Source organism: Ambystoma mexicanum, chromosome 3p (genome assembly GCF_040938575.1).
Source record: "Ambystoma mexicanum isolate Mex_15411 chromosome 3p, UKY_AmexF1_1, whole genome shotgun sequence".
In the NCBI taxonomy this organism is placed as follows: domain Eukaryota; kingdom Metazoa; phylum Chordata; class Amphibia; order Caudata; family Ambystomatidae; genus Ambystoma; species Ambystoma mexicanum.
The window spans coordinates 526,612,287-526,637,944 of record NC_090925.1 but is presented as its reverse complement, the minus strand read 5'-3'; the positions used below and the strand labels follow the sequence as shown (position 1 = coordinate 526,637,944).

At 45.3% G+C, this 25,658-nt stretch overlaps 1 protein-coding gene across 3 annotated transcripts in view; it reads right to left on the bottom strand.

Annotated features, from left to right (window-relative positions):
• Positions 1-18,738: 18,738 nt before the first annotated feature.
• Positions 18,739-25,658, bottom strand: part of CTSA (cathepsin A) — a 56,209-nt gene continuing 49,289 nt past the window's right edge. For all 3 annotated transcript variants that reach the window (XM_069651235.1, XM_069651236.1, XM_069651237.1), the window contains exons 14-15: positions 20,874-20,975; positions 18,739-20,036 (exon numbers count right to left, since the gene is read on the bottom strand). In XM_069651235.1, coding sequence (XP_069507336.1) covers positions 19,953-20,036; positions 20,874-20,975 — 186 coding nt within the window. In that variant the 3' untranslated portion in view covers positions 18,739-19,952. The remainder of the gene's footprint in view (positions 20,037-20,873; positions 20,976-25,658) is intronic.

The window sequence follows — 25,658 nt, the reverse complement described above, 5'->3', positions numbered from 1 at the left end:
CCCCACCTTTTTGCTGTTGACTGACCATCAGTGGCGTATTTAGGCTTTCTTCTGCCCTAGGCCCAAATAAGTGCATGCGCCCCCTTCCCCAACTTTACTCTGCTTCTGCCACACTCTGCACCTCTACCAGATTCCGTTCCTTCAATAAACTCGGTCAGCGGTGTCCAAACTACACCCCTTAACCCCCATTTATTTTGTCCTCCATTTTGGCTCCATAACATTATAACAATGTTTTTAAGGTTGCAGGGATTAAAAAGCCATTGCTTCCATCTCTATTAATTCAAGCCTGTCTTCTATGTTATGTTACTTGAAAGAGTGTTTTCAGATCTCTGCTGCCCAAGATTTGGAGAAGGCAGTGTGTTCTACAGTTGAGTGCACTTGAGGTTATTGTTACAGCTAATTGTCTACTTTCGGGTAGCTCTGAAAACAATCTTTTAGAGGAAGCAAAAAGAACATAAGATGTCTGCCAACTGGACACAAGTGAGAGAAGGTCAGATTTGGGTTTCAATGCTAATATCTGTTTTCTCTCACAAATTGCCTGCTGTCACTCTATGAGAAGCACCTAAACTGGTCTGTACTATTAATGCAACATAATGTCATGATGCCCGCTCCCGGGGAGCCGGTTCAAGCCCTGCGTCCCCGAAAGCGAACATCCAGTCCCCAAGGAAGGACCCAGCAACCCCATATAGGGGCCCTTTGGACAGTGTCCTGGCACCTATGGCACCAGGCTCATAAAAGACATCAGTCCTGGCGCCAGGCTCATTATGGATGTGCTTGGGTGCACTTACCTGATTACAGACCATGCTGCAGGATCCCGGCCTCCTTGAGGCCTGAAAGGAACTACTTTACCTGTGGGACTAATTTACCATCCGGGCGTGGTCGGGGAAGGATACATACCTGGAACTTCTTCCAAGGCTATTTAAACCCCACCCGAACAGCCACACGTGCTTTGCGTTGTTCTGCATCTAGCAGCTGGACGCTCACCATGTCTGCTCCTGCATCCTGACTTCTGCCACGCCTGCCAGCATCCTGGATCACCTGCAAAGGAAGAGAAGAAGAGAACAGAAGAAGGAAAAGTCCTTACCTGCTAAATCCGCATCCCGGAGACATCTCGTCGACAATCCTGAAAAGGAAGACTTATTTAAAAGCTCATCGCGTCGATCGCTGCAGCGCCGCATTCCACTCACCTTTACTGGGCGCCTCCATGTTCAGCAGCGATCATCCGGATTCGCAGTCACGCCCCAGCGCCTAGGGAGAAAAAGACCAGAACAAAAGGCGAGAGAGAGAGAAGGGAATAAGGAAAGCTAAATCTCCATGTTAAGACTTACTTGTTGATTCATTCCCTCTTCATTTCGGGTCCGCGCCGCATCCTGGCATTTCCGGACCCCGGCCCCTAAGGGGAAAAAGAGACATCAGCGTTAAAGAGCGAATGAAAAGACATTACCAAAAAACGCTCATTAAAGACTTACCTGATTTCTACAAGGATTTCACCTCTCATCTCGGGTCGGTGCCTGTTCCCCGGCATTCCGTACCCCGGCCCCTATGGGGAAAAAAAGACACTAGCATTAGTACATTAATGCATGGACACAAGGGGAACCTCTTATCAAAAAGACTTACCTGGAAGCCAAGCAAGTTTGGTTCTCACCAATCCGAAAATCCAGTGAAGGAAGTAACTGGATACCAACGCGCCCCTGCATCAGAAGCAGGATGGAGAGCTCGTCCTTCCAGACCCTAAGGTGAGACGCTACGAGGAATCACAGAAGGGTTTCGAGGAGGGTGAGAGGGGAAAGTGGGAGGCTGATTGCATTACCACGCAGACAGTTAATCCCCTATTTTCGCCTACAGAAGGATAGTTCTGCGAGCCAGACAAGCCAGATTTGGGGGCCCGGCCCGGTCCAGTCCGTCTTCCGAACCCTGCGCATCACCTTAGAAGAGGTCACAGCAGCGCGAACCAGACCAGCGCCTCCGTGGGAGTCAGGTGAGCATTACACATAACTACATTTCTACACCCAGTCTTGCCAAATGGTAAATTTTACATATGAAATATATGCAAGTGGTACAGGTACATCTTATAAAAATGTTGCGTAAAAATAACTCAAACCCCTTCTCATGGTTACAGCTCTGGTGTTAGCAGGGGGCAAAATGGAAATAAGGCAAGTTACCTGCTGCAGCCGATGTACCTCCAGTCCCTTGGGCTGGAACGCCAGTAAACAATGGTAAAATCACAAGTGAAGTTTGTAAACTCTGCCTGGGCATAAACACCTCAGTAGAGGAAAGACAGTTGGACAAGGTTCTTGGAATCTTTTGCTGTGCACTTACACGGTGGAGTAATATATAAGGAAGACCCTGAACATTCATGTGTATGAAGCAACAGCATTCCTCATATCTGCACAATGCAGGCACCTTTTATAACAAACTAGAGAAGTACCTATTCTACGAATGGGTTCTGTAGACAGACATAATAACACTCATCCTAGAGGTTGCTGATCCGATTTACTTATCGCTTGAAGTAAACTGCATTGAGAAGGGGCGCGTGTGGCTGGCTGACATACCCCGGAAGCAGAGGTTGGCGCAGGTTAGAGTTGGTGTGCTGCTGCATACTGAGTCTTCGGTGCTCGCTTCTCACCTGTTGCCTCACCCTGGCATGGTGCAGTTCGTTGCAGTGCATTGCAGTGCAAATATCTTGCAAACCGTGCATCCTAGGGCTTGGTCCTCGAGTTTGGTTCATCGCGTTACGACCAGTCCATCTATGACCACATTGATGTTTCGCTGATTCCAGACAACCATTTCATGTGTGAAGGTGCTGAAATCCGGGGAAAGGGGTGGGGTGTCCATATGCCATGTAGCTAGTAATGTCTGGATGGTCGTAACAGGTAACTATGCAAAATGTAGTGCAGATTGGGGGAATATTGTGGAATTGTATAAGAAACAACACTTCACCAAGCCACAAACCCACAAACAAATGTTGACTTTTGCTGAAATACGGGGGAAGAGGTTGGGTGTCCAAATGTCATGTACCAGTAATGTCCGGAGGGTCCTAACAGATAACTATGCAAAAATTGGTGCAGATTGGTGAACAGATTGGAATTGTATAAGGAACAACGCTTTGCTACAAATCCCACCACAAACAAACACATTTTGACTTTTATGTATGTAGATGAAGTGGTACATACTGTTTACATCATTGTTTTTTGTGCACTTTGAGATTTGTGGGTATGGATATAGATGTCCTGCTGTCATTTGAAGTACTGTTTCACAGTAAAAGTCCTACCTTGTATTATATTTAAAATATAATTAATGTATTAGATCACTTATAAACATCACTGTTATGCATTGTGTCACATACTTTGTAGTTGGTTCTCCTGGTAGTACTGAGCGTGCAGCAGAATGTCATCAAAGACACATGATAAACCCAGCAGGGATGCCATTTGCCTGCTTAGCACTGAGCACCTTCTGTAAAGATGGCAGAATGAATATCTTTGCGGGACACCATTGGCACACAGTTTTTGTTCTCACCCTTCTATGGCTTTAGGTATGCTCTCACAGGTTTCCTGAAGCACTTGCGCATTCAGGTTTACAATAGTTCAAACATGCAATTAATTCCATTGTTTGGCAAATAGATTAACTCAAGCAGTCCATTCCAATGTTTGGCAATTGATTTTCATTGTCATTCACATTGATTCCATATTCTATGTAGGCCCCTCTATACATGTTTCCCATACTTTTGTTGGTATGGTTCCTCAGGAGAGATTAAGATACACTGATCCTGAATTGCAAAGATCTTATATTTTTGTTTTGATGAAACTAGGTAAAAGGGAACAAAAAGTTATGGCCAAATTATTTGCATGCCCTGGTACAATATTTGCCAATGTCACTAAAAGACCCCATGCTTTTCACTTAAAACTGATGAAAGTATGTTATAGAAGTTTGTTTCCTTATTTTTCAACTGAAATTATCAATTTTGCTTTTCTATAGCCCTCATATACGGTTTGCTGTGTTTGATTATCTATAATATAATAGACAGATTGCTCATTAGTAATAGAATTTCTGTTTGAAGTTGCTAGTGGTAATTCAGTTAGGCACTGGCTATCCTTCCCCTTACCTTCATCTGTTGCAAATGTGATTCTTTCTGTCTTTTCCGGCTAGATTTGAATGCAGGATTCAGATACGATTGTCCGATCTGCAATTCAAAATGGCCACTTCATATACTACGTCCGGGACATAACGTGATGACGTCACTACATTCCGGAAGCGTTTTGCGCATTCCCATCGCCATTTTGGATCGGGATTTGCGCTATGTTATACCGTATTGGAAGAATTCTTATGTCTGATACAGAAAGTATCTTGATCCATCTATCTTCTTTGAATATAAAAAAAGGTGGTGGATTAACCATGCAGTGAATATTTACATTTGATGTACATGATCTTGCTCTGCATTTTTGCAGTATACTTACTGAGCCGTGAAATATTAATATGTCCAATTAATATTTTCTAATTCAATCAATGTTGCTAAATAAAGTGTCCCAATTCCGTATCAAAATTAAGTCCATTGTTGCAGCAATCTAGAATGCATATCCATCTTGCGTCTCTTTGTGGTAGTCTTTTTTTCTCCATTTCCTCCTCTTTGCTGAACTTTTACTAATTCTAGCCCATGGTATTTTATTCCATCGATATCATCATTGGGGTGCTCCAAATAAAAATGTTTGCCCAAAGGATATCTTGTGTCTTTGTTTTTGATACTTCGCAAATGTTCCGGGAATCTGATCTCTCACTGTGCTGCCTACATTTAGTTTTTTACATAGGCATACTACCACATATACTACATAGCTCGTATTACAATTTTCACATTTTCAGCATGAGTACAATAGTTGCATTGTCAACATTTATAGAATCCCTTCAGTCTTTCTTGAGACCACAGTTGGCTTCTTTTATATTCTATAAATGTGGACACTGCCTCACCCATCTTCCTGAGTCGCTACAACCCCTTGAAGAGACCCCATTTTTACTTAACCGCACGATTGAGTGCACCGGCACCGAAAGTACTTTTGAGCTCAAGGCTCCACTCATCTTAGGGACTGGACTGCCTCTTAGCTACGGTGTGAAATGTGAAGGACTGCCACAGAGATATTGTCACTGTATAACCCCTTTCTTTACAGTTTGTGGTACTGTACCGAGTAATATCCCTGTTGGCCATTGGTTTGCTAGATAAATGTATATATATTTTTGATATACACCTGTAAGAGTAATTTGTGGTGTTCTTTACCGTGTGTGCTCATTGTGGGCTTTCTATCACCCTCACCCCTCCTGAGACCTAGTCTTGACCACCGCCAATGCTACGGTGATTGTTCTGGCTTGTCCAGAAGGTTACCCTGTTCCAAGAAACTAGGGTGGCCTTATGAACCTCTGCCCACCCAGAGTTCAGAAATCCATCTTAACAGTCTGCCTATGCTAAACATTTTTTGTTAACACCACACAAAACCACTCCTTCAATTGCCTAATGAATCAATGGAGCAAAATAGCACAACTGAAAGGATCGCAAAGAATGTGCTCATTTCATGTGCACTGTTTTTAGAAATGCTCAAGTTACCCTATTCACAAAGGAGACCTGAGCATTTCAGGAGGGGCTGGATAATAGTGCAAAGATGCACAGTGTAGCCCCTTGCGCTCCCGATACCAATGTATTACAGGCTCCAAAAGCAACTACGTGGTTGCTGGGAGTGCATGTCACTGAGACGGCCGCTAAAGGACAAAAAGACACAACACATTTCTACCCTCGGCTGTCACGCTTCAAAAGAAAATCATGGCAGGGTCACAAATTACAAGCATGATTTGCACCTCCCCCGGCGCAGGTTTCAAAAGGCGCAGTGGGGTGCGTGGGGTGGAGGGGTTTACCCTAGTTTCTGAACATTTTTAAGCACATTGTACATTTGGACATTTGTGATGCACTTTAAAATGCCCTGAAATGCCCTCTTATTTGCGCAAAGGGGAAAACAAATCCAAGATGCTCATTCAGATGCCCTTTGTGAATTGGTTTGTTACGTTTTGGGCACAAGTGAGGAGATGCGCGTGCACATCTCCTCACTTGCGCACAAAATGGTTTTGAGAGTCTGGCTCACTGTGATGAATTGCCATCTGGTAAGAGTGTAGAAGCCCTGTGTTTTATTAAATAATAAAATTATGTAGGTAATTCCATCTCAGAAGTGATGGTGGGGAAATCTGAACCCAAACGGTCCATACCAAGAGTATAGTGTCACCTCTACCCTGCTGAAATGGGTCTCCAAATCTTTAGCTACTACTCTCTAATGGCGGGTTCAAAGGTGCCCTGTTTGACAGCTGCAAAGTCACTGCAGAGGTTGTATTTAAATCAACACCTCTCATCCAAAACCATAATAATGATGATAGACTATTGCCTGGAGATGGGGTAATCTTGAAATATAAGTGATACCCAGTGTTTGGTATGGTGGCCGGTAGTTCACATACTTATTAAAGTCACATCAGCTTTGTAGCATATACATGTCAGGACTGTGAGCCCAGGCCAGCCAGGGAAGGGTGGTGTGCATTCTAGACAGACTGCCTGCCTCTGCTCAGCCAGCCGGAGAATGGGCAGAGAGATTGTGCCTCTTTGATCCTTTGCTAAATCAGGTAACGCCTCTCTCCACCAGGGCAGCTTCCAACAGGTGCCCCCTGGAGAAATACAAAGCTTCAAAGGGCACACCCTACATTAAAGGGCCAGCCTCACACCAGGTTGTTGCATCCCAAAGGGCCTTTAAAGTGTGTAGGTTTAGGGATGTGTGGGGTTAGACTGTCAGACAAAAAAGAAAGGTAGGGAGCAGTCTCCCAACTTGGTTTTCTGTGGGCTTCCCATTCTTTCCTGTCTCCTAAACTTCCAGCACAACATATCACATAGGGTATGATGCAAGAAGTCAAATGTCACTTAACAGGGATTGGATCCCTTAAAGCAGGTTACCCTTTATCCAAACCTGAGCAGCCTTTTGCCTTTAGAAGCAAGGGATCTTCCACTCCTTCAAATCCTTGAAGGTCCACAATGAATCGAGGAAGAAGAATTAATTCGGAACTCTATTGGGAGGGCAATCTTTTCCAGAGTCTCCTGCCTGAGATGAAGATAAGAGTGAAAGGAGGAGGCAAGCTCTGCTTCCTACCCATCCCCAGGGCACATTGAGGGTGAACTGCTGTTGGTAAAAGGTTGGCATCCCTCTGCCAGTTTCACCGGTACCCAGCCCCCTCAATGGAAGTGAAAGACTCCTGCAGGTGTTGTTAAACCTCCACCGGGTTGGGAGTGACCAAAACAAGGTATAGTTTTGCTACTGAGCCCCTGGATTGGGACTCACAGTACCCAAAGAAGCAAAGCAGCTGGTATCTTGCATTCTAACATGCCAAACCACTGTCAACCATATTTGAACACCTTCCAACCACTCAGACCCATGGTACTGCTTTTGGCACTTCTTTGAACCTCTGCATTCCTCGAACTAGTTTTCCACCGCATCACACCAGCTCTGCGCAGCCTGTGCTCAGGCTCAAACAGGAAGCTCACTGCTGTGGAAGCCTTCAAACTGCCACATATCAAATAGTCTCAGACCACCAGTGACCCAAGCTTGGCCTTTAAGCCGACCCTGGTGGCCCACTGAGCTGCATCAGTGAAACACCACATTGAACTGCACAAAGCTTCATCTCAAACCTGACTCAACACAGGCCCCCCAATCCGGATCACCACATCCAAACCAGGTTCGACCTGCTTGCACAACACCGAGAAGCATGGTTCTACACAGTTGAACCACTATAAACTGAGAGAGCACTGCTGGGAGGCCCCAGCATCCTTGACCTCTTTTGGGACCTTATAGACTACTAAGCCAGCCACCCTTTGAACCTTTTTCTATAAGACATATCCTTGTTGGTGACATTGTTTGCCCAGTGTGCTTGCCTCATCTACATTTAGCATATTCACTGTTCTTTCCAAAGGGGTGGGTTCTTGTAAGGGTTTTATAGACAGTTATTACTGCAGATCGGTATGTTTAGTTAAATAATACCTCTTTTTCGAGAACCTTGATTGGACATTCCTTTACTTTGTACTGCTGTTCCATTCACGTTTCGTTGCTACTGTGATCACATTCACACCCTTCTTAAGAGTATAGTCTGCCCTCAGCCCATGTTACAACAAAAGGAGGTATCTGTCTTGATCGCACCTGTGTCACCTTTGTGATTGTGATCACTGTCGGTCTGTAGTAGTGCGAGGGTTGAATAGGAAACAAACTGCTCAAGGGCCTCAAAGCTTTTGAAGGAGCTAGGGGGATGGGTGGAGAGTTCCCAGGGGCCACCAGCTATCTGGAGCCCCAGCTCATGTACCCATTTCTCTGGGGGTGCAGAGATGGAGGGGGGACAACAGCAGTTCTCACCATTCATCGTAGAGGGCAGGTAGTCCCAAAGTTCCTGCTGGTCTTAAGCCGCAGTTAAGTCCCACACTTCTGTATGGTCCAAAGCTTCAGTTAAGTCCTGTGTGAGTCGTACTGTGGACATGCTAGCTGAAAAGAAGTTCATTCTAGATGAAAGAAGGATAGCCTTCGATGAAGAGAAACACAATGAAGCAGCAGCTTTAATAGTAAAGGCACTGATGGCTGGAGTCACTTCAGCAGAGCAGAAACAGAGGGAGGCACAGAAAGCTGCAGCGATTCTAGCCTAACAGACAGAGATTTGGCAGTGCTAGAGCTGCGCGAGCTGGAGAATTAGCTGTAAGGCAGACCACCTCTTGGGGAGAGAAGTATCACCAGAGGAGTCACCCAAGAAAAGCCTAAGTGCCACATCCCCTGGGACGTGATGCAACCAAGCGAGGTGGGGGAAGAGACATCTTTGATTAGGTTGAGGCAGTGGAGCTCGACTTCCACCTCCAGGGAGATGGGGAAGAGATATGGGGAGCAACCCTTATGAGCCGCCTACCGACAGCTTGAACTGAAGTCATGATTCAGTTGGCTCCTGATGAGAGAGAGCCATTGATGGAAAAACGAAAGCCACCATCCTCTGAATGTTACGCAAAACCCCATGGCAGTACCTCCAGAGCTTTGGAGAGTGCACCAAGAAAGGAAGTCAAACTTTTGAGGAGTTTGTACAACAGCCCTTGAAATATCTGTGCAGATGTGTCACAGGTAACAGAGCTAACACATTTGAAAGGCATGTACAATTGAGTGGCTTGCGAGAATAACCTTAGGAATTGTGAGATTGAGTCACACCAGCATTTAGTGGACACGAGTATCATAGAACCAAAAGAGCTGAGCACATGAGTCCAGAAAAAGGCTTAGGCAACTGCAACCAAACCAGAGGACAAAGCATCTGATAATATTAAACATGAGGGATCGACAGAGGGTTTGACCCTTCTTCCAAGAAAGACCCTCAAAAACCCAAAGGGAAAGCCCACACCATGGCTGGTCAAGCCCCACAGCAAGTGTGAGGGCACCTCTAACACAGAGACCCCCAGCACTCTCAAAAACCCATAGGTTGTGTCCTGTGTATATGGGCGCCCACAAGGGAAATAATAAATGCCTCAGATACACCACACTCACACACATTATATACACAGCTCCACAACCACTGCTCACACACCTATGCTACAACAATTCAGCTCCTCACATGAGACTCATTTAACACTACTCCCTGCCAGCCCATACTCCACTTACCAGAGTAAACCTGGACTTCATTCTGTGCACACCACTCATAACAGACATATCCCTGCTACACATTACTGGCTATATCCCAATTGAACCCATCCAAGCCAGTCACACTCGCCACCACCCATTATGCACAGCCTGCTGCACCCTTAAAGTTAGAAATAGATTACTAGGACATTCACGCAGATGTATATATGTTGCATGTTCCAACAATACCATGGGATCCCACTACCCCAACTTCTAGGGAAGCCCTCAAACAGCAGAATAGGGTGCGTCAAAAACAGGGTGTGTGGCACAGTCGTGAGGAGTTGCCAGGTGACGACACACTCTATGGCTTTACTTTTCCTTTTATTTCTGTAGGCCCTTTTATTTAGTTGAAGTGACCAGAGACTACAACTCGTAGCAGTCAATTATTGGATACGTGGAAGCCCATTACTGGGATACTGTTCATAGTGTTTCATACTCTGGTTACTTGTAAATCCATTGCAGACTATTGCCCATCCTCCCTTGTTAGATTCCCACTCCCTTGGTTCTATGCTCCCTAACCTTATTCTTCCCCCTACGATTGTAAAACGCTCCATTGATTCCCAAAGCCAAGTCCATGCTCAATATTTACCCTAATAATAATACAGGGGTCTTATTGGGTAGCCGGCAGGAACTTTACAGGAGGATAAATCACCAGGACATACTTAAAATAATTGTGTGGACCGCAGCACTCAACAAATGTTCCAGCATGGCATGTAGCCTAGCTGACCATGCTCTCCATTTCTGTGGTGAGGCACTTCCATGTGTGGGGAAAGGCCAAACTGATGCTCAAACATGGCACAAGTCCAGCAATTGATTACTTTTTTTCCCCATATCCTTCCCCAACCAGTTCATAAAACAGAAGCTACTAAAGTTACTTTTCCTTTCTGCATATAGGTACCGAATCACAAAGTCCTTAGAACGACTGGATATGCATGTGTTGAGAGACAGATTAATACATCATCCATAGCTTCTGCCCCTCCCCGCCCCAATTTTGCACAGGTGAGAAATGCACTCACTAAGGCAACCATACCGCCCTTATCCCAGTCAGGTACAGCAGGTGATGAATACAATCTAATGCTGAACATGGCACGAATAAACCAAACCTACGTTACAACAATACATATGCATGCATTTGACACAAAGCAAATATGCATTCAACATGAAGAATGCGAACACTAGGTAACACGTGCATTAATACATGAAAAATATGAACATAGCATCCATAAGACATGAAGCATATTAACATAAGCAATGCATTAGCTGAATGCAACATTAACAACACAAATATAGCTCACTAACATGAACATTTTGAATTAACAGAAAAAAGATCTGGGCAGAGCTCAGACAGGAGCCGATAACCACAGTGAAGGTTACTGCAAATTAAGGGAGGGTCAGAACGTTGATGTGAAAGCACGAGATCCCAATTCCCACGATGCAAGAAGGATACTCCCAAGTTAATTTAAGTTTATAAGAGAACAACCAGCCTTTGTAAGCCAGGAACAGGATAATTATAAGCCCAAAAACTCCATGGGGAATAGCTCAAGAGTGTCCCAAGTGGTAAAAGAAACTGCAACACATGCACCAATATTGGCTAAAATCCTAATATATGCTAATAATCCATCATTTTCATTAGTAAAGGACACAGATAAGAAACCTGTCTCACTCCTTACACATATCGCCAGACATGAGACACCACACAAGGCCAAATACAAATGGATTATCCTGGCTCATGGCCTAGAAACGAGGGATGGTATCTTCTTTAATTGAAAGGAAAGCAGTCTGTGAACTTCTCTCCCCTTACCCTTGTCTAGCGCATATCTTGACAGCCTGTCAGTTCTCCAAGGTGGGTAGTACAAAACCGACCAATGAGAACCCCTAATGTTATGCCACCCATTACATATTATGCCAACAAATAGTTTATTGTAGAGATTATGTCTTTTTACTATTAATACCTGGTGAGGCATAATGTGATTGTAACATGCAATCTCATTGGCCCTCGCCAGGGTATTACCCAACCGGGAATCCCTCTCCCCTACAACATTCCTTCCTTTCTGTCCCCGGTAATCCCCACTCCGAGCCACCACACGGCTGGAGGCTGCCATCTTCCCCCGCCAGGGAAGAAGTTAAGTGTTGTTCCCTGCCCCCCATCCAAAGAATCCCCTCCCTGCCCTCCCAACCCCACTTACCTTCTTTTTTGTCCATTCCGGGAGTGGACGCGCTGGGAACAATTCTGTTCCCAGCGAGTCCGGTCCTGATCTGTGACAGGCTGTCATGGAAAGGAAGAAGGGACTTCTCTCCTTTCCATGGCGCCCATTTTTTTTGTTTACATTTTTTCCTATTTTTTGAATGGCCATCATGGAAAAGGAGAAGGGACTATTTGCAGTCCCTTCTCCCTTTCATTGGCGGCCAATTTTTTTTAACCTTTTTACATTCATTTTCAATGGCTGCCATGGAAAGGGAAAATGGACTTCATGTTCCCTTCCCCAGTGGCCATTTTTCTGAGCGTTTCGGAACAGAAACAAAATGCTTTTAGTACTCTGGTTTTATGGGCCAGGGTACTAATAGCAATAGGCCCCTCGCAGGGGGGTATTACCACTATAACTATGGGCACCAGGCATTACCTGAAGTGGTAATGCCCCCCCTGCTCGCGGCCTATTGCTTAATTATCAATTGTCCCGGGAGGCTAGCTCAGGGGCAACGTGCTCACCTTGAAAGCAAGACGACACAGAGCGCACACTTAGAAACCTCTGGGTATTAAGCGCATTATAAATAACCTTTTCAATGACTGCAAGGAGATTGTTGTGTGCTGGTAGTGTGTTGCCATTACGTGTTTCCAGTTGCTCCTGGCTAGGGCCTACTCGAGATGAAAAAAAAAACTCCACTTCATTGGTGTCATGCTTTTGAAATATAACGTTTTTGACTGAACCATGGAGTCTGTGTGAAATGCATTCTGGGTGAGCCCAGACGAGCAATGGACATTTTTCTCCCTTAGTGAGATCTGCATTTTAATGCAAAGTCTGAATGCTGTCTGTATTCTTCCTTTAAAAAGCATGGTTTTCTCACCTATGCTAGTTTGGAGTGCATCAAGGATTGTTTTGAATAGAGATGCCAGCAGCTGTTAGATGATGTGGTAGTGTCGATGCAGTCTTTCACGCTCCCGTGAGAAAGGGAAGCGTTTACCTCTTGCGTTTTCGATGTGGCATTTCAGCTGAATACCCATGGAGGCGAGGAAGTCAGAGCTTTCTGCAAAAAGACCCATCCTGTATTTATGGGAGGGTTAAATTGGAAAGCACCAGATTAGGCAGATGCGGAAAGGGTGGACGCACCACTTTCTATTGCACGTTAAGCACAGATCTCTGTTCACCTGGTTTGGAGATTCCCAGTGCAGGTTTGGCAGAGACTATGAGTTATCTGGCTGGTGCTTGAACGGTGAAGCATACTTAAACTACATAAAAAGGTTAATGTAAAAAAGGTTATTTCTTTTTGTATGCTAATTTGATATTAAACAGCCATAATGAGCCATTTTACATTTTAGTTGAAAGTGTATTATGTGAATAAATGCCTTTCAGAAAGTAAAGGTTTTTCTCTCTGCTTTGTGCATTGGGGCTGTGAAAAAAGTGACCGTGCACATTTGAAAAGCAAAACAATTGGATGCAGCCACAATTTCCTTGAAGGAGAGGGCCTTTGATGTGGTGGTGGCCAACATGAAAGCGATGTCATTTCAATGAGGACACTGCCTTTTTTGGTGGCAGCCTGTTGATGTAGAGAGAGAAAGTCCACCGGGTTGTTTTCCCTAGATCAGTAGGTGCTTATTGTCCTGCAGCTGTAGGATCCATGTTTCAATCCATGGTGGAGATTGCAATGCCAGGCCATTGCATATTGGTATCAGCGGCCCATGGCCTGATGAGTGAATTGTTGTCCATATACAAAAGACTTGGAAGTGCTTGCATCCTCACACAACGGTGATGGCCTCATCCTCAATTTGCAAATATGTTCATTCCAGTGGAATGAACGCTCTATTTGTGAGTGCGCTGGGACCACTTCTCCCACCTCAGTCACATGGCTTAGGACTAGGACAGCGCCCAGCCTTAAGGACTAACGCCAACTACCACCTCTGCCTGATGTGTCAGGTTGACGTGCACCATGGTAGTGCTCTCTGCAAGGGCATCCTTTGTGGCCTGGAATGCTTGTTTTTAAAGTGCGCCCCAGATCCAGAGTTCCATTGTGTGTAGTCTTCTGAGAGGTTTGGTGACAGACACCCGGTCCAGGATGACACTGCCACAGTAGTTTACCATACCCATGAAACATCTTACTTTGAATTGGTTTTGTGCCAGGGTGCAGAATTAATATCCAGCACTTTACAAGGATCTGTGGAAGTCTTACCCAAATAATTACGGCTTTTTGGGTCAAACTCACTTCTTCCTGTTCAGTGAGAGCCTTCTATAAGTTACTGCAGTACTTTCCTCAGAAAGCAGTGGTGCTCGGGTGGGGATCATGCAAATATCAGTATGCCATCGCTCGCATTCACTACACCCTGTAGGCCAGCCAGCGCTCCATGGATCACATCTTGAAAGACTCCAGGTCTGCAATAGTCAATACTTGGTGCATTTGCCTCTCACTACACAGCCTTGTTTGGGAGAAACAGGTAGACACATATATATGGACTTGGTCCGGCTGTTTGGGTGTCTGGGCTACCACAATGGGCGATATCAATGGCCTTCGACCCTGCACTTGTTCGACAGTGTCCACCTCTAGCTTGCAGCGCTCTTCCTCTGCCTTGCCTGGGGTGGAAAGCGGTTTCTGTGCTGCTCCATGTCGTACATGTTAAAACGTCCCTTGCGGTGCTTCAGCCTTCAAATGTTCTGGAATAGGTTGCAAAACTCATCAAGGAGGTCTTGGAGTTCTCCTTCTTAGATACTATCTGGAACCGGATTAGCACCAGCTCTTCAGCTGTGTCACAGGTAAGAGTGTAGCGTTGTCTACCAAATTCACATACAATGTTACATTTGCACCGTTTTGCGCATGCTTCATTTGTGCGAGTAATCTATCCATATGTGGCATGGGGGCATCCCTGCTGCAAGCAGAGATCTTCACCTCGTTGCTCGCCAATTTGGTTTGCGACCGGAGCAAAATAAATTGGACATGGCTCATTACATTCAAGGACGCCCTGCTGTCAATGGGGGCTGGGATGGATGTACCCGACACTACCACCTGGAATTTTGGCTTTCAGTGGCCTTTGGTTTACTGTCCAGAGGGCGAGATTGGGAAAACGGCCAGCTCTTGGTGCAACTACTTGCTGCGAGACCACTTCCCAAATCTTCTCTGCATCAAACAGTGCTCCCTTTGGGCAAAGGAACATCAGGACAGAAGCACCCACACTTTGAACATGACGTTCCCCGGCCTCTGCTGTTGTGGGGTAATGACCCTCCACATTCTCCACCACAGCACTAGGTGTGTCTGGGAGGTGTGGTACTGTGTGACTCAAAGTTCCCTGCGGAGCCCACCTGGCCTCCTCTACACCGGTTTTAGGACTTCGGCCACTTCCATGTTCTGAAAAATGGCCTCCGCCTTCCCCGCACACACCTCTGGGAGCTACTGGGAATGCTACAGCTCTAGGATCTTTATGCAGCAATGGGCCGGATACACAAAGTCTTTGCCTGCAGGTTGTTAGAATATTATCTTGAATAAGCTGGGGCCTCGCCTCAACAATTATAGCGCAATGGCGCATCCTTGCATAGAAGGTGTGTATTGGTTCCTGTGCCACCTGCCATTGCTGGAAGGGTTCAAAATCTGCATTTGCCTTGAGGTTGAAGTAGTCCAACATCTGCTTTGTCCCATTGCAGGAGTAATCAGATCAGTTCAGTCTGGAAAATTCGGTGTACGCCTTTGCAAGCAGAGAACAGTTTTTATGACCTCAGTCTACTTGATGAAGGAGAAGTACATTGCCAAACGCTCCACCCAAAGAGAGCACTTAAGGCAAATAAGAGCTCCAACTACCTGGAATTTCTTTATGGGTACTGTAGTCTGAGCAGGCTTCAAGGTAGTGTGGCATCCTTGGGCTGTCAGGCTACCAGGAGGGGTTAGAAACGACTCCTTCATCCCCACTCGCCATCCTCAAACAATTGTTACAGGGCTCCACTTGGTCTTACTGGGTAGTTAGCAGCAGCTTTGCAGGAAGAGAAATCACCATTAAATACTTCAATAGCATGGAAGTCAGCACCCCATAATAGCTCCGACACTGTATATTGTCTGGCAGATTCCCACGAAGCACTGGAACCCTGATTTCTTCAGGTCCAAGGCGACGCGTGCATGTATGAAGAATTCCTGGACTGATGCGAAAATGACAGCAGGCTGGTGCGATTACAGCTTCCCCACATCTCTTGTGCAAAGAACAAGATCTGTCTGCATGCCTCTTTGCAGGGTTCCCCTCATAGGAAATCAGGCAACACACTGCTAATGTATGCAGCTGCAGCCTCTATAGTATTGTCAGGCAATATCCATTTAATATCTTAGTCTAGTCCCTAATTGTCTAGATGTCCTTTCAGGAAGTTGCCCCAGGGAGGGCAGTGCCAGTAGCCCAGGGAAGATGTATATAGTATGTAAATAGAGAGATGTGGCACTGTGAGTTAGTCAAGTTTGTGATGGTGGTGAGCATTGGTTAATAGTTTTGGTGATGAGCATTGGTTTGTAGTTTTATCTATCAGAAACATGCTAGACCTTTAACATGCATCGTCTTTTTTGTACTTTCTTCTCATTGTTGAAAAGATGAACATGGATAGAGGACAACGAAGTGTGAGACCATGTTTGCTAGCCATCTCTGTAGTGATATTTTATAATGCAGATGAGCAGACCTGTTCAACTTACTGTAGCAGCACTGGAAATCAATGATAATGTAAAGCATTTGCCAATCAAGTCAGGCACTGAACAGAGATCAGCTCTGTTTCTAGGAGATCAATGCTTACCTACAATTAGGAGGACAATGATTATTCATAATGCGACAACATCAATATAACAAACTTTGGTAGTGTTCATTTTCGTAATGTTGTTCGATACTTTTGTTCCCTAGACATTTGATAAACCCTACGTGTGCAGTATGCCAGAAAAGGCAGACTATGAGGGTCGATATTACTCGAGGAAGAGGGCTAAGCCAGCCCGCAAAGGCCCCCCAACTTAAGGGCACAAACATATCGAGGATCCCCTAACTGAACAGCGGTGCCGTTATCAGCAGGGTCGGGACACTGCAATATCGCCATTAGCACACATGGAGTGCTAAAGGCTACACAAAATAATAAATACAAGTTTTGTAAAAACTCCCCCACTTCTGCAACAACGCGTCGGTGGGAGGGAGTCCGTATTCATTGTGGATTGCAATACTGTGATCAACATAGAAAGCAGACTTGTACAGGAATGAAGGTAAACACATTTTTCGTTTTTAGGATTAGGGCTAGCCTTTAACACGTGATTTTCTCGGGCACTATAGGCGGCGCATGCGCATGCAAGGCTCAGGACTTGGGGGCACTCAGCACTGAGGAAGGCAGCCTGGAACACTGGCTTAAAACCAGTGAATCCAGCCTGCATACCCAGCTGCTCGATTGTCTAGCACCCCCACCCAGAGTGCTAATGCACTCTGGCCATAATGTGACGTCCAATACCTCAATGCAGACCTCAGAGGGTTCTCTGTAGATCCGGCTGCCATGGCATAACATCTGGAATCCTCACAACGATATCCTTTACATCTGTATTGGACCTCTGCACGTGTCAGCCCACTGCACTACAGTAGGTACCATCAGTGCTAGAAGTCAAGAGTACGAAGGAAAACTCGAGTGTATTGGCGTGCAGACTTCCAGGTGTAGAAGAATGCGTTGCTACCGTAGAAACTTGAGAACAGTTGCAATGTGTGGGGAAAGAGCTAGTGGCAGCGACATGGACAACTTGGAAGATCGAAACAGGCACGACAACATGCGCCTCTTTCGAAGTCCTAAAAACGTTGAAGGTGCAGATCCAAAGACGTTCAATAAAAGGTGCTCTCACAAGCCTCAAGAGTTAAATTGCACGATGCTAGAAAAAATATGCAAAAGACCTTTTAGAAATAACGACTACTGGGGAGTGTCCACAGATATAAAAACAAAAATGGTATACAAAATAAAATATAAACTCTGAGACAAGTGAAATGCTGCAGTTTGACCTGCTGTTATGTGTGTCCGTACACCCCTTGCTCTCCTTACAAATTGCCCTAGTCATCGCACCAATCATACAGATTAGCAGATGTATTATTGCATGTGAAGAACTGAAGGCTAGAATATGTACTGCCCTAGATGGAGAAGGTAGCACACATATTGCACTCAGATCTGTGAAGGTTAGACTGAGTTGAGGGTGGGCAGTGTGCTGCACTTAGATGGACTTGGAAGTGGGCACTTTTGTTGCACTTTGTTAGCCTGTCCATTGCACTCAAAGATAGATGATGATTGCCATTTTAAGTGCAATGGATAGGCTAACTTCTATATCTTGTAACACAAATATATATGCAAGTATCCTTAAGATGTCGAAGGTAGCCCAATATAGAACTTAGAAGATATATAGCAAGACTATAAGGGTAAGCTGTATTGCGTTCAGAGAATCCTACGACCCGAAGATCTTATTGTAGCCTGTCTGTCACACCTAGATGATGTAGTAAAATAGCTAGTATGCTTAGAAGACCTTGAGGGTAGAATGTCCAAAGTGCCTAGAAGAGCCTATGAGAGTACCTTCTCTTTTCACATAGACGATCGGTTCACACAACAAGATCAGTCTGAGCTTAAGGTACGTATAACACCACTTCGGTGGACATCCACACACATTAGAAAAGGCAAACCCCAATAGATCTGCTGGCCCTACGCTAACAACAGGACACATCATAACATGCACTTTATTCTAATCAACTTCCTTGGCTTTACTCAGAGCTGCAACAAAACAAAATAGTTTGAGATAATTGGAGAGTCCCAGCCAAGCCACTTCCAGGTACCACATCTCCGTTTCCCAAATATGAAAAAGAAACAACTTTCCCACTTAAAAAGAAACCATTTATTCAGAGAAAATCAAACATCACATCAAAGGATGTAAAAATATAATTAAAATTCAGTCATAGATTATTTGACAGAGATCATTATTTACTGAGTTTGCATGCTTCACACCCCCAAACCCAACCACACAGGCATCCTGTAATTGGTGTCCCATTACATACGAAATCCATATAAGCCTCAAAGAAATCCACGCCCAGAATAAACACACCCGCTTCCTGTGTGTCAAGGATGTATGCATCTTCTGCAACCTTGGGTTCTGGTGTAGATTGTGTGAACCAATTTATCTATAAATGGATGGTGGGAGAATGCATCGCTGGAGTGCCTTAAAAGGGACACTGGTAGGGGAGATTGGAGACCTGAGATTAGAAATTACTGGCATAAACAGAACATCGTTGCCTGAGGAACTCCCTCAATGTGTGCTCCCATTGCTCAGTCACTTGTTGCGCCCATGACCATACCCACATTCACGCAAGGACTAAAGCGCATTTATAGAGGCCCATAGAGACCAGAAGCCATGGCAATCAGAGGCGCACCTATACACAAATGGCTGAGCAGAAGCCCAGCATGGTCTGTTGTACAACATTTGACCTACGTGCCATACTAGACTAGGAAGCAGACTGGTCTGAGCTCCCGGAGCTCGTTGTCCAGCGAACCTCCCTCACTGAAGGAGACCCAAAAGGGAAAAGGAACCCAAGAGGTAGACTAGAAAATTAAAAGTGCAGTCCCCAAAATGACTGGCCTTTCCCAGCTACATGGAAAAAGTAGGATGCGAGGCACCAGAAAGGGTGAGTGGCGAGTTGCAATAACAAAAAACATACATCTCCAATGTTTTCGCATTATAAAGAGTACCTTCCTAGTTGCTTCTACTAAAGTTATGTTGGTGGCGAGATAGGTTTCAAGCCAGCCAAACACTTCGCCAAGTAGAAGTAGACTCCTCAAATTAGCTGTACCTTAAATCTCAGTCTGCCAGCAAAGGACTCCCAAGCCCCAAAACACGGACCACTAAAGTGCAACAAGTCAAGTTCTGGGCGAGACGAGAACATTTCACTTTGCGATTGTAGTTTTTTTTTCTTCTCATCTGCCATTCACTTCTAACCGAGGCACTGGATCCAGGTATCAACTGAGCAACGACAATGTGACTAAAGAGCCGATGTGAGGTCCATCAGGTTCCACCGAGGCCATCCTCTCTCCGCTAGAAGGGCTGCTTCTTGATGAAACGGCTAAACATAGTAAGAGCAGCTTTTGGCTTATCTGTTGGCACCATGTGACCAGCTCCCTGTAGGATAGATAGCACCACAAGAGGTTTGACTATTTTTACATATTCAGCGATTACATTATAGATGACACTGTAGGAGGGGGGAGTAAAGAATTTGCAACATAAGAAGAGTAAAGAGGAAAAGTGCAAAAGCTACATGGGTGTGAATGAGGATGGGTCAGAACAGACAGGAAGGAGAGGAGTCAGAGATCAGGAGTCAGCGATCAGAGGGTTAGAACTGCAATGGATTAGTATAAAGAGACTAGGGAATTTAGGTGGGGGGGGAGAAAGAAAAGCAAGGGATCACAGAGGAGATTGGAGACCTAAACACCAAGAGGGGAGGAGGGGAGGCGAGAGGGGGTTAAGCAAAGATAGTGTGACTATAGAGGAAAGAAAGCTGTGAGAATAGGACAAATCAAGAGAGAAAGGGCCAAAATAAATCAGCACTGCCAGACCCAAGGTGAACAACAGTAGAAACATATCAGCTGCAAGAAGATAAGGAGGGTCAAGAGAATGGGGCTGGCAGGAGGATGTGGGTCTAGTGTCTGAGAAGCAGAAATAACAGCCGAGTCCGTGAGTTTTATTTCCACATGGGTCTCAATTGCTAGGGCAGCTATTCTGGAACACAGAGGATTCCTTGAAAATGCCACGAACTGCAGATTCCTTGAAAATGCCACGAACTGCAGTTAAGGTGTTTTGACGCCAAATTTGCACATTTTACACAAGGTGATAGATTAGGGGACAGAACTTCGCTCCAGGAAGACAAAGTAATATTATTTGCTAGGAGCGCAGGATATTTACAGAACAAAAGGCCAAGGAGCGCCAGAGAAGAAGAAAGTCAGACCGGTTCCAGCATACCTTGATCGTCAGGAAACTGATGTTGGGGAATTCTTTAACAAAACCTCCAATCTGCAGTCCATGGCCATCATCATACTTCCATACTCTGCGGTTCACCTGCACCTAAAACACAAGAGGCAAGGACATGCAACTACAAGTAAGAAACAGGACCTGATGGTGTGACATACAAGGAATGATCCTGCTCCCTTTTGCAATCACCATATTTTGGTGCGTTTCAAATGACACATGTAGCAAGTGTAATATGTTTCATTATAATTTTAAGACAGGAGCACTTCGTCCCTGCATTCATCACACAGAGGGAAGTCGGAGTAAGACCATATACATTTTTTTAAATGAAGAACAGGACTCTTTGATAGCATCATACCTGAAGGAGGATTTGCTTTTATGGGGCTATTGAACTAAACAGGGTCGTCATCTACAGAGCATACATTGATTTACAGCCCGGGACATCGTGGTTATGAATAGGAAAGCCGTCCCAATATGGCCACCGCATTGGTCCCCATTTCATCAACCATCTGAAGCGCTGTGGTCTCAGCACGTGGGGGCTCACACAAACACTGATCATGTGACCACTACAACGGATTAATTTATATTAGTCCCGGAGAGGGTAGTCTGTGTACGAAGGAGCAAGCAGCAGAGGGGCGTTAAGCCCCATGCTTGTTTGCAAATTTCATCCCATGAATGCAGCAAGAACATTCATTGGCAAGGGAGTTTGATTCACTGCGCAACTTTTTATTTTTGTATTTGTAAAGCAAGTGAGCCCGCAGGCAACTGGGCGCTAGTGACATGAGGTACAGTTGATAAACATGAGGGTAACAAGTATCAATTAATTGTCAAGTTGCAACGTCAGGGCATTGTGACGGGATAAAGGAGTATCTTGAGACAATGTGCATTACACTAGAAGAAACACAGCAACCTACTGTTAAAGTCTAGGTTTTGAGACGGTAGCGATACGTAGGCAAAAGGGTGAAAGTTAGTCCAAGCACTTCTGTATCAGGCTCCATACTGACTGGGTGAAGTGCCATCTATGACGCTTGGATAGATTGTTGTAGATTTCAATTTAGGAAGAGGGAATACATGTTGTCCCACTTGACACACATTACTTAATGTGGAAGATAAAAAAACAAAATGTTTGTGTATCACGATGAGATGGGTAAACAAAAAGGTGATTCTGTATATCCCTTTTTTTGCATTTTGATAGAATGCAATAATGACATGGGCTGTAAAAACCGGGTTTAGCTGTATGAAGAGAATACATTATACTGAAGGCCAAGGTTAGTGAAGTACCTTATGAACTATGATAAAATAAGAAGTGAGAAGGATCCAAATCTGGACTGGGCACAAGGTGGCTTGGGAACAGTCAGCTATTCCAGAGGATACTGCAAAACTTCTGACAAATCAACAGCAGATAAATGAAGTTCCTTGAACCTATATAATTTTCCGCAAGGCAAGTGCATTCATTGTGCCGAAATTCAAAAACTCTTAACTTATAAGATTTAGAGCAATACTGCACTATGGGGATGGATTCCAGGTTTTTGGGTTCCCCTTAAAAACTTTTTTTTTTCTTTTTTGAATTTATAGAAAAAGGGCTTGGGTGCCTTAGAGGTATACCAGGCACTGACAGAAGGAGGCAAAGCAGTAGTCAAATTGAAATTCGGATTCAGCTTAGTTTTAGAAGTATGCTAGCAGAAATACTAGTTCTCTGAATGGGTTCTGTAATCATGATAACTCTGATCCTGTAGGTCGCTGTTCCGATTCACTTAATCGCTTGATCTGCTTTGCACCCTGAAGTTAACTGCACCCAGAATGGGCGCATGTAGCTGGCTGGCATAGCCGGGAGCAGATATTGGGGGGGAGGCAAGAGTTGGTGTGCTGCTGCAACTGGGACCTTCTGTGCTCTCTCCCCACCTGTCATCTCACCCTGGCGAGGTACTTTTTGTTGCAGTGCAAAATTCTTGGAAACCATGCATCCTAGTGCCTGGATCTTGTGTCAGGATCAATCCTTCTACAACCACATTGATGTTTCATTGATTTCAGGCAACCATCTCATGTGTAAAGGTGCTGAAATCCAGGTAAATGGGTGGGGTGTCCGAATGTTATGTAGCTAGTAATGTCCGTAAGGGTCCTAACAGGTAACATTGTAAAATTTGCTGCAGATTGGTGAGTGAGAGAGAGAGGGAGAGAGAGAGAGAACACACGTTTATGGGTATCCGATAGTGTTTTTTGCTCCACTCTCTCTTCCTTTTCTCTTTTTTGACTCTGGCTATCTAATACCGTTTCTCCTAGGGAATAATATGGTACACCGCCCTGGCCTGGTAATACCGCTTCAATTTTAATTTTATTATTTGTGTAATTTCACAATAGATCCTTTTTCTTTTTGGCTCTAGGGCTGTCTTGTTTCCGTTAACATTTGGGGAATGTAATTTTATGATTTTTGCAGGACATTTTATTTTAATCTGTCTTGCATTTTCTTTTCCCAAAAAAATATCCTTCCTTTTTTGCCCTCTATACATCTTTGTTATCACATAGGTCCATTATTATTAATGTAACTTGTCTTTAGGCATTTGCACTTCATAACGCAGCTTTAAATGCTGTAGACTAAAGGTTATATATTAATTTAATGCACCTGCATTTCAGCTTTCAACTATATGTATTTTATACTGGTAGGTATTATGGATAGGAAGATATCAGTTTACATATGCACTTTATGGCTAACGATATTTCTGACTGTATATTGCTGCTATGTGAATATTTGCACTGAAATGCATTTGCACTTTATGCCGAAGTTATGGACTGTAGAATGTACGACATCTTTAATGAATGCACTTGCACTTCATGGTTTCTCCGAAACATGTTTTATTTTTATGGTTGTCGTACTGATACTATTGCATTTGTCCTTGGTATCAATATGTGTTATATACTTAAAACGCAACCATACCTATGGACTTGCACTAGCACTTTATGACTTTTATTATTATCGGATTTAATGTTTTCCATTTGGTTACATTTTATCTGTTTTCATTTTAGACACGTTCCTTAAACTGCTTTATTTTGCAGCTTGGGAAACCACTGTGCTCAATCCATTCCATCATTGGATTGTACTTGGTTTTACTCCAGTTTAATATGGCCGCCCTGGTTTCATGGCATATTGTAGGACCTAATGGAGATTGGCGAAATGGTAAAGGGACTACATGCTAATATCCATGTTGATTGTTTGCCTCGTTCCCCTAACGTGACCAAGCGCCCAGGGAAGCACGAAACGCATTGTTCAGGATTCCCCCTTGGCGTCCTGTTTTGTTTGCTGTGATTTTTGTCTACAATAAACTCACTTCTTTACTCCGATTCGAGTTATTAATTTTTTCATCTTTGGGATTTTGCAGTGCCTCATTTTTGGAGTGCAGGTTTTTTTCTCTGACGTTTTTCAGGAGAATATATATCACACTGCCATGATAGTGGCAGTGTAGTTATGGTTAAGTTGCTGTTTCCATAGGAAGAGCACTTTGTGGGCGGCTTATAACTTCGCTCCCCCTGGACAAATCCTCACCAGGCTTTGCAAAAAAAGTATATGGCCCACTCTAAATTTTTTTGCAAAGTTTGGTGAGGATTCGTGCAGGGGGGGAAAAGTTATAGGGGGGGTCCCAAAATTTCTGTTTTTCCCATAGACTGAATGGGAAATTTTTTTGCTCGCGCCTACAGACCAAACCGATGGACGGATTTTCACCAAATTTAGACCAGGAGCAGCGGCTTGGTCCCGAAAGCATGCTTTTGCAAATTTGGTGAAAATCCGTCCAGTAGTTTTTTTTAAAATGACCAAAAAGTAGGGCAAAAGAAATTAGTGATATCTGTGTTTGGTCCGCGGACGGACTTCCCTGTTCGCTCCGCGGTCAGGACGGTGATTGGGCCAGCAGCTTGCGTGATGTCCGCGGACATCTGACGTGCTCCCTCATTGGATGCGGTGAAAGCGTGCAGTGCGTCTGGCTTCAGAGACGCCCGCCATCTTTCTTTCCCGCATGAGAGGCTTTGTCAGGTCAGCAGGAGCGTGTCTGTCTCCTGTTCCTCCCACCCCCACTCATGCCCCGTGTCTGCCCAGTGTCTGCCCCACCCCCGCTCATGCCCCATGTGTCCTTTCTGTCCCCCCCACCCCCGCTCATGCCCTGTGTGTCCTTCCTGTCCCCCCCACCCCCTTTCATGCTCCGTGTGTCTATCCCCTCCCGCTCACCCCCCACTCATGCCCCGTGTGTCTCTTCCCCTCCCCCCCACCCCCCACTCATGCCCCGTGTGTCTCTTCCCCTCCCCCCACCCACCGCTCATGCCCCGTGTGTCTCCTTCCCTCCCACCCAAACCCCGCTTATGCCCCGTGTGTCTCTTCGTCTCCCGCCCACCCCCACTCATGCCCCACGTGCCTTTGCTGTTGCCCCAAACCCCCCGCTCATGCCCCGTCTCTCCCTGGTGTTGCCCCCCGCCCCCCGCTCATGCCCCGTGTCTCTCTCCTGTTACCCCCACCCCCCTCTCATGCCCCGTGTCTCTCTCCTGTTGCCCCCCAACCCACCGGTCATGCCCCGTGTGTCCCTGCTGTTGTCCCACACCCCCCGCGTCTCCCTGCTGTTGCCCCCCACCCCCTGCTCATGCCCCGCGTCTCTCTCTCCTGTTACCTCCCACCTCCCGCTCATGCCCGTGCCTCCCTGCTGTTGCCCCCCAACCCCCGCTCATGCCCCGTGTCTCTCTCCTGTTCCCCCCCACCCCCCGCTCATGCCCTGTTGTGTTCTCTTTATACACCCCGCCTTC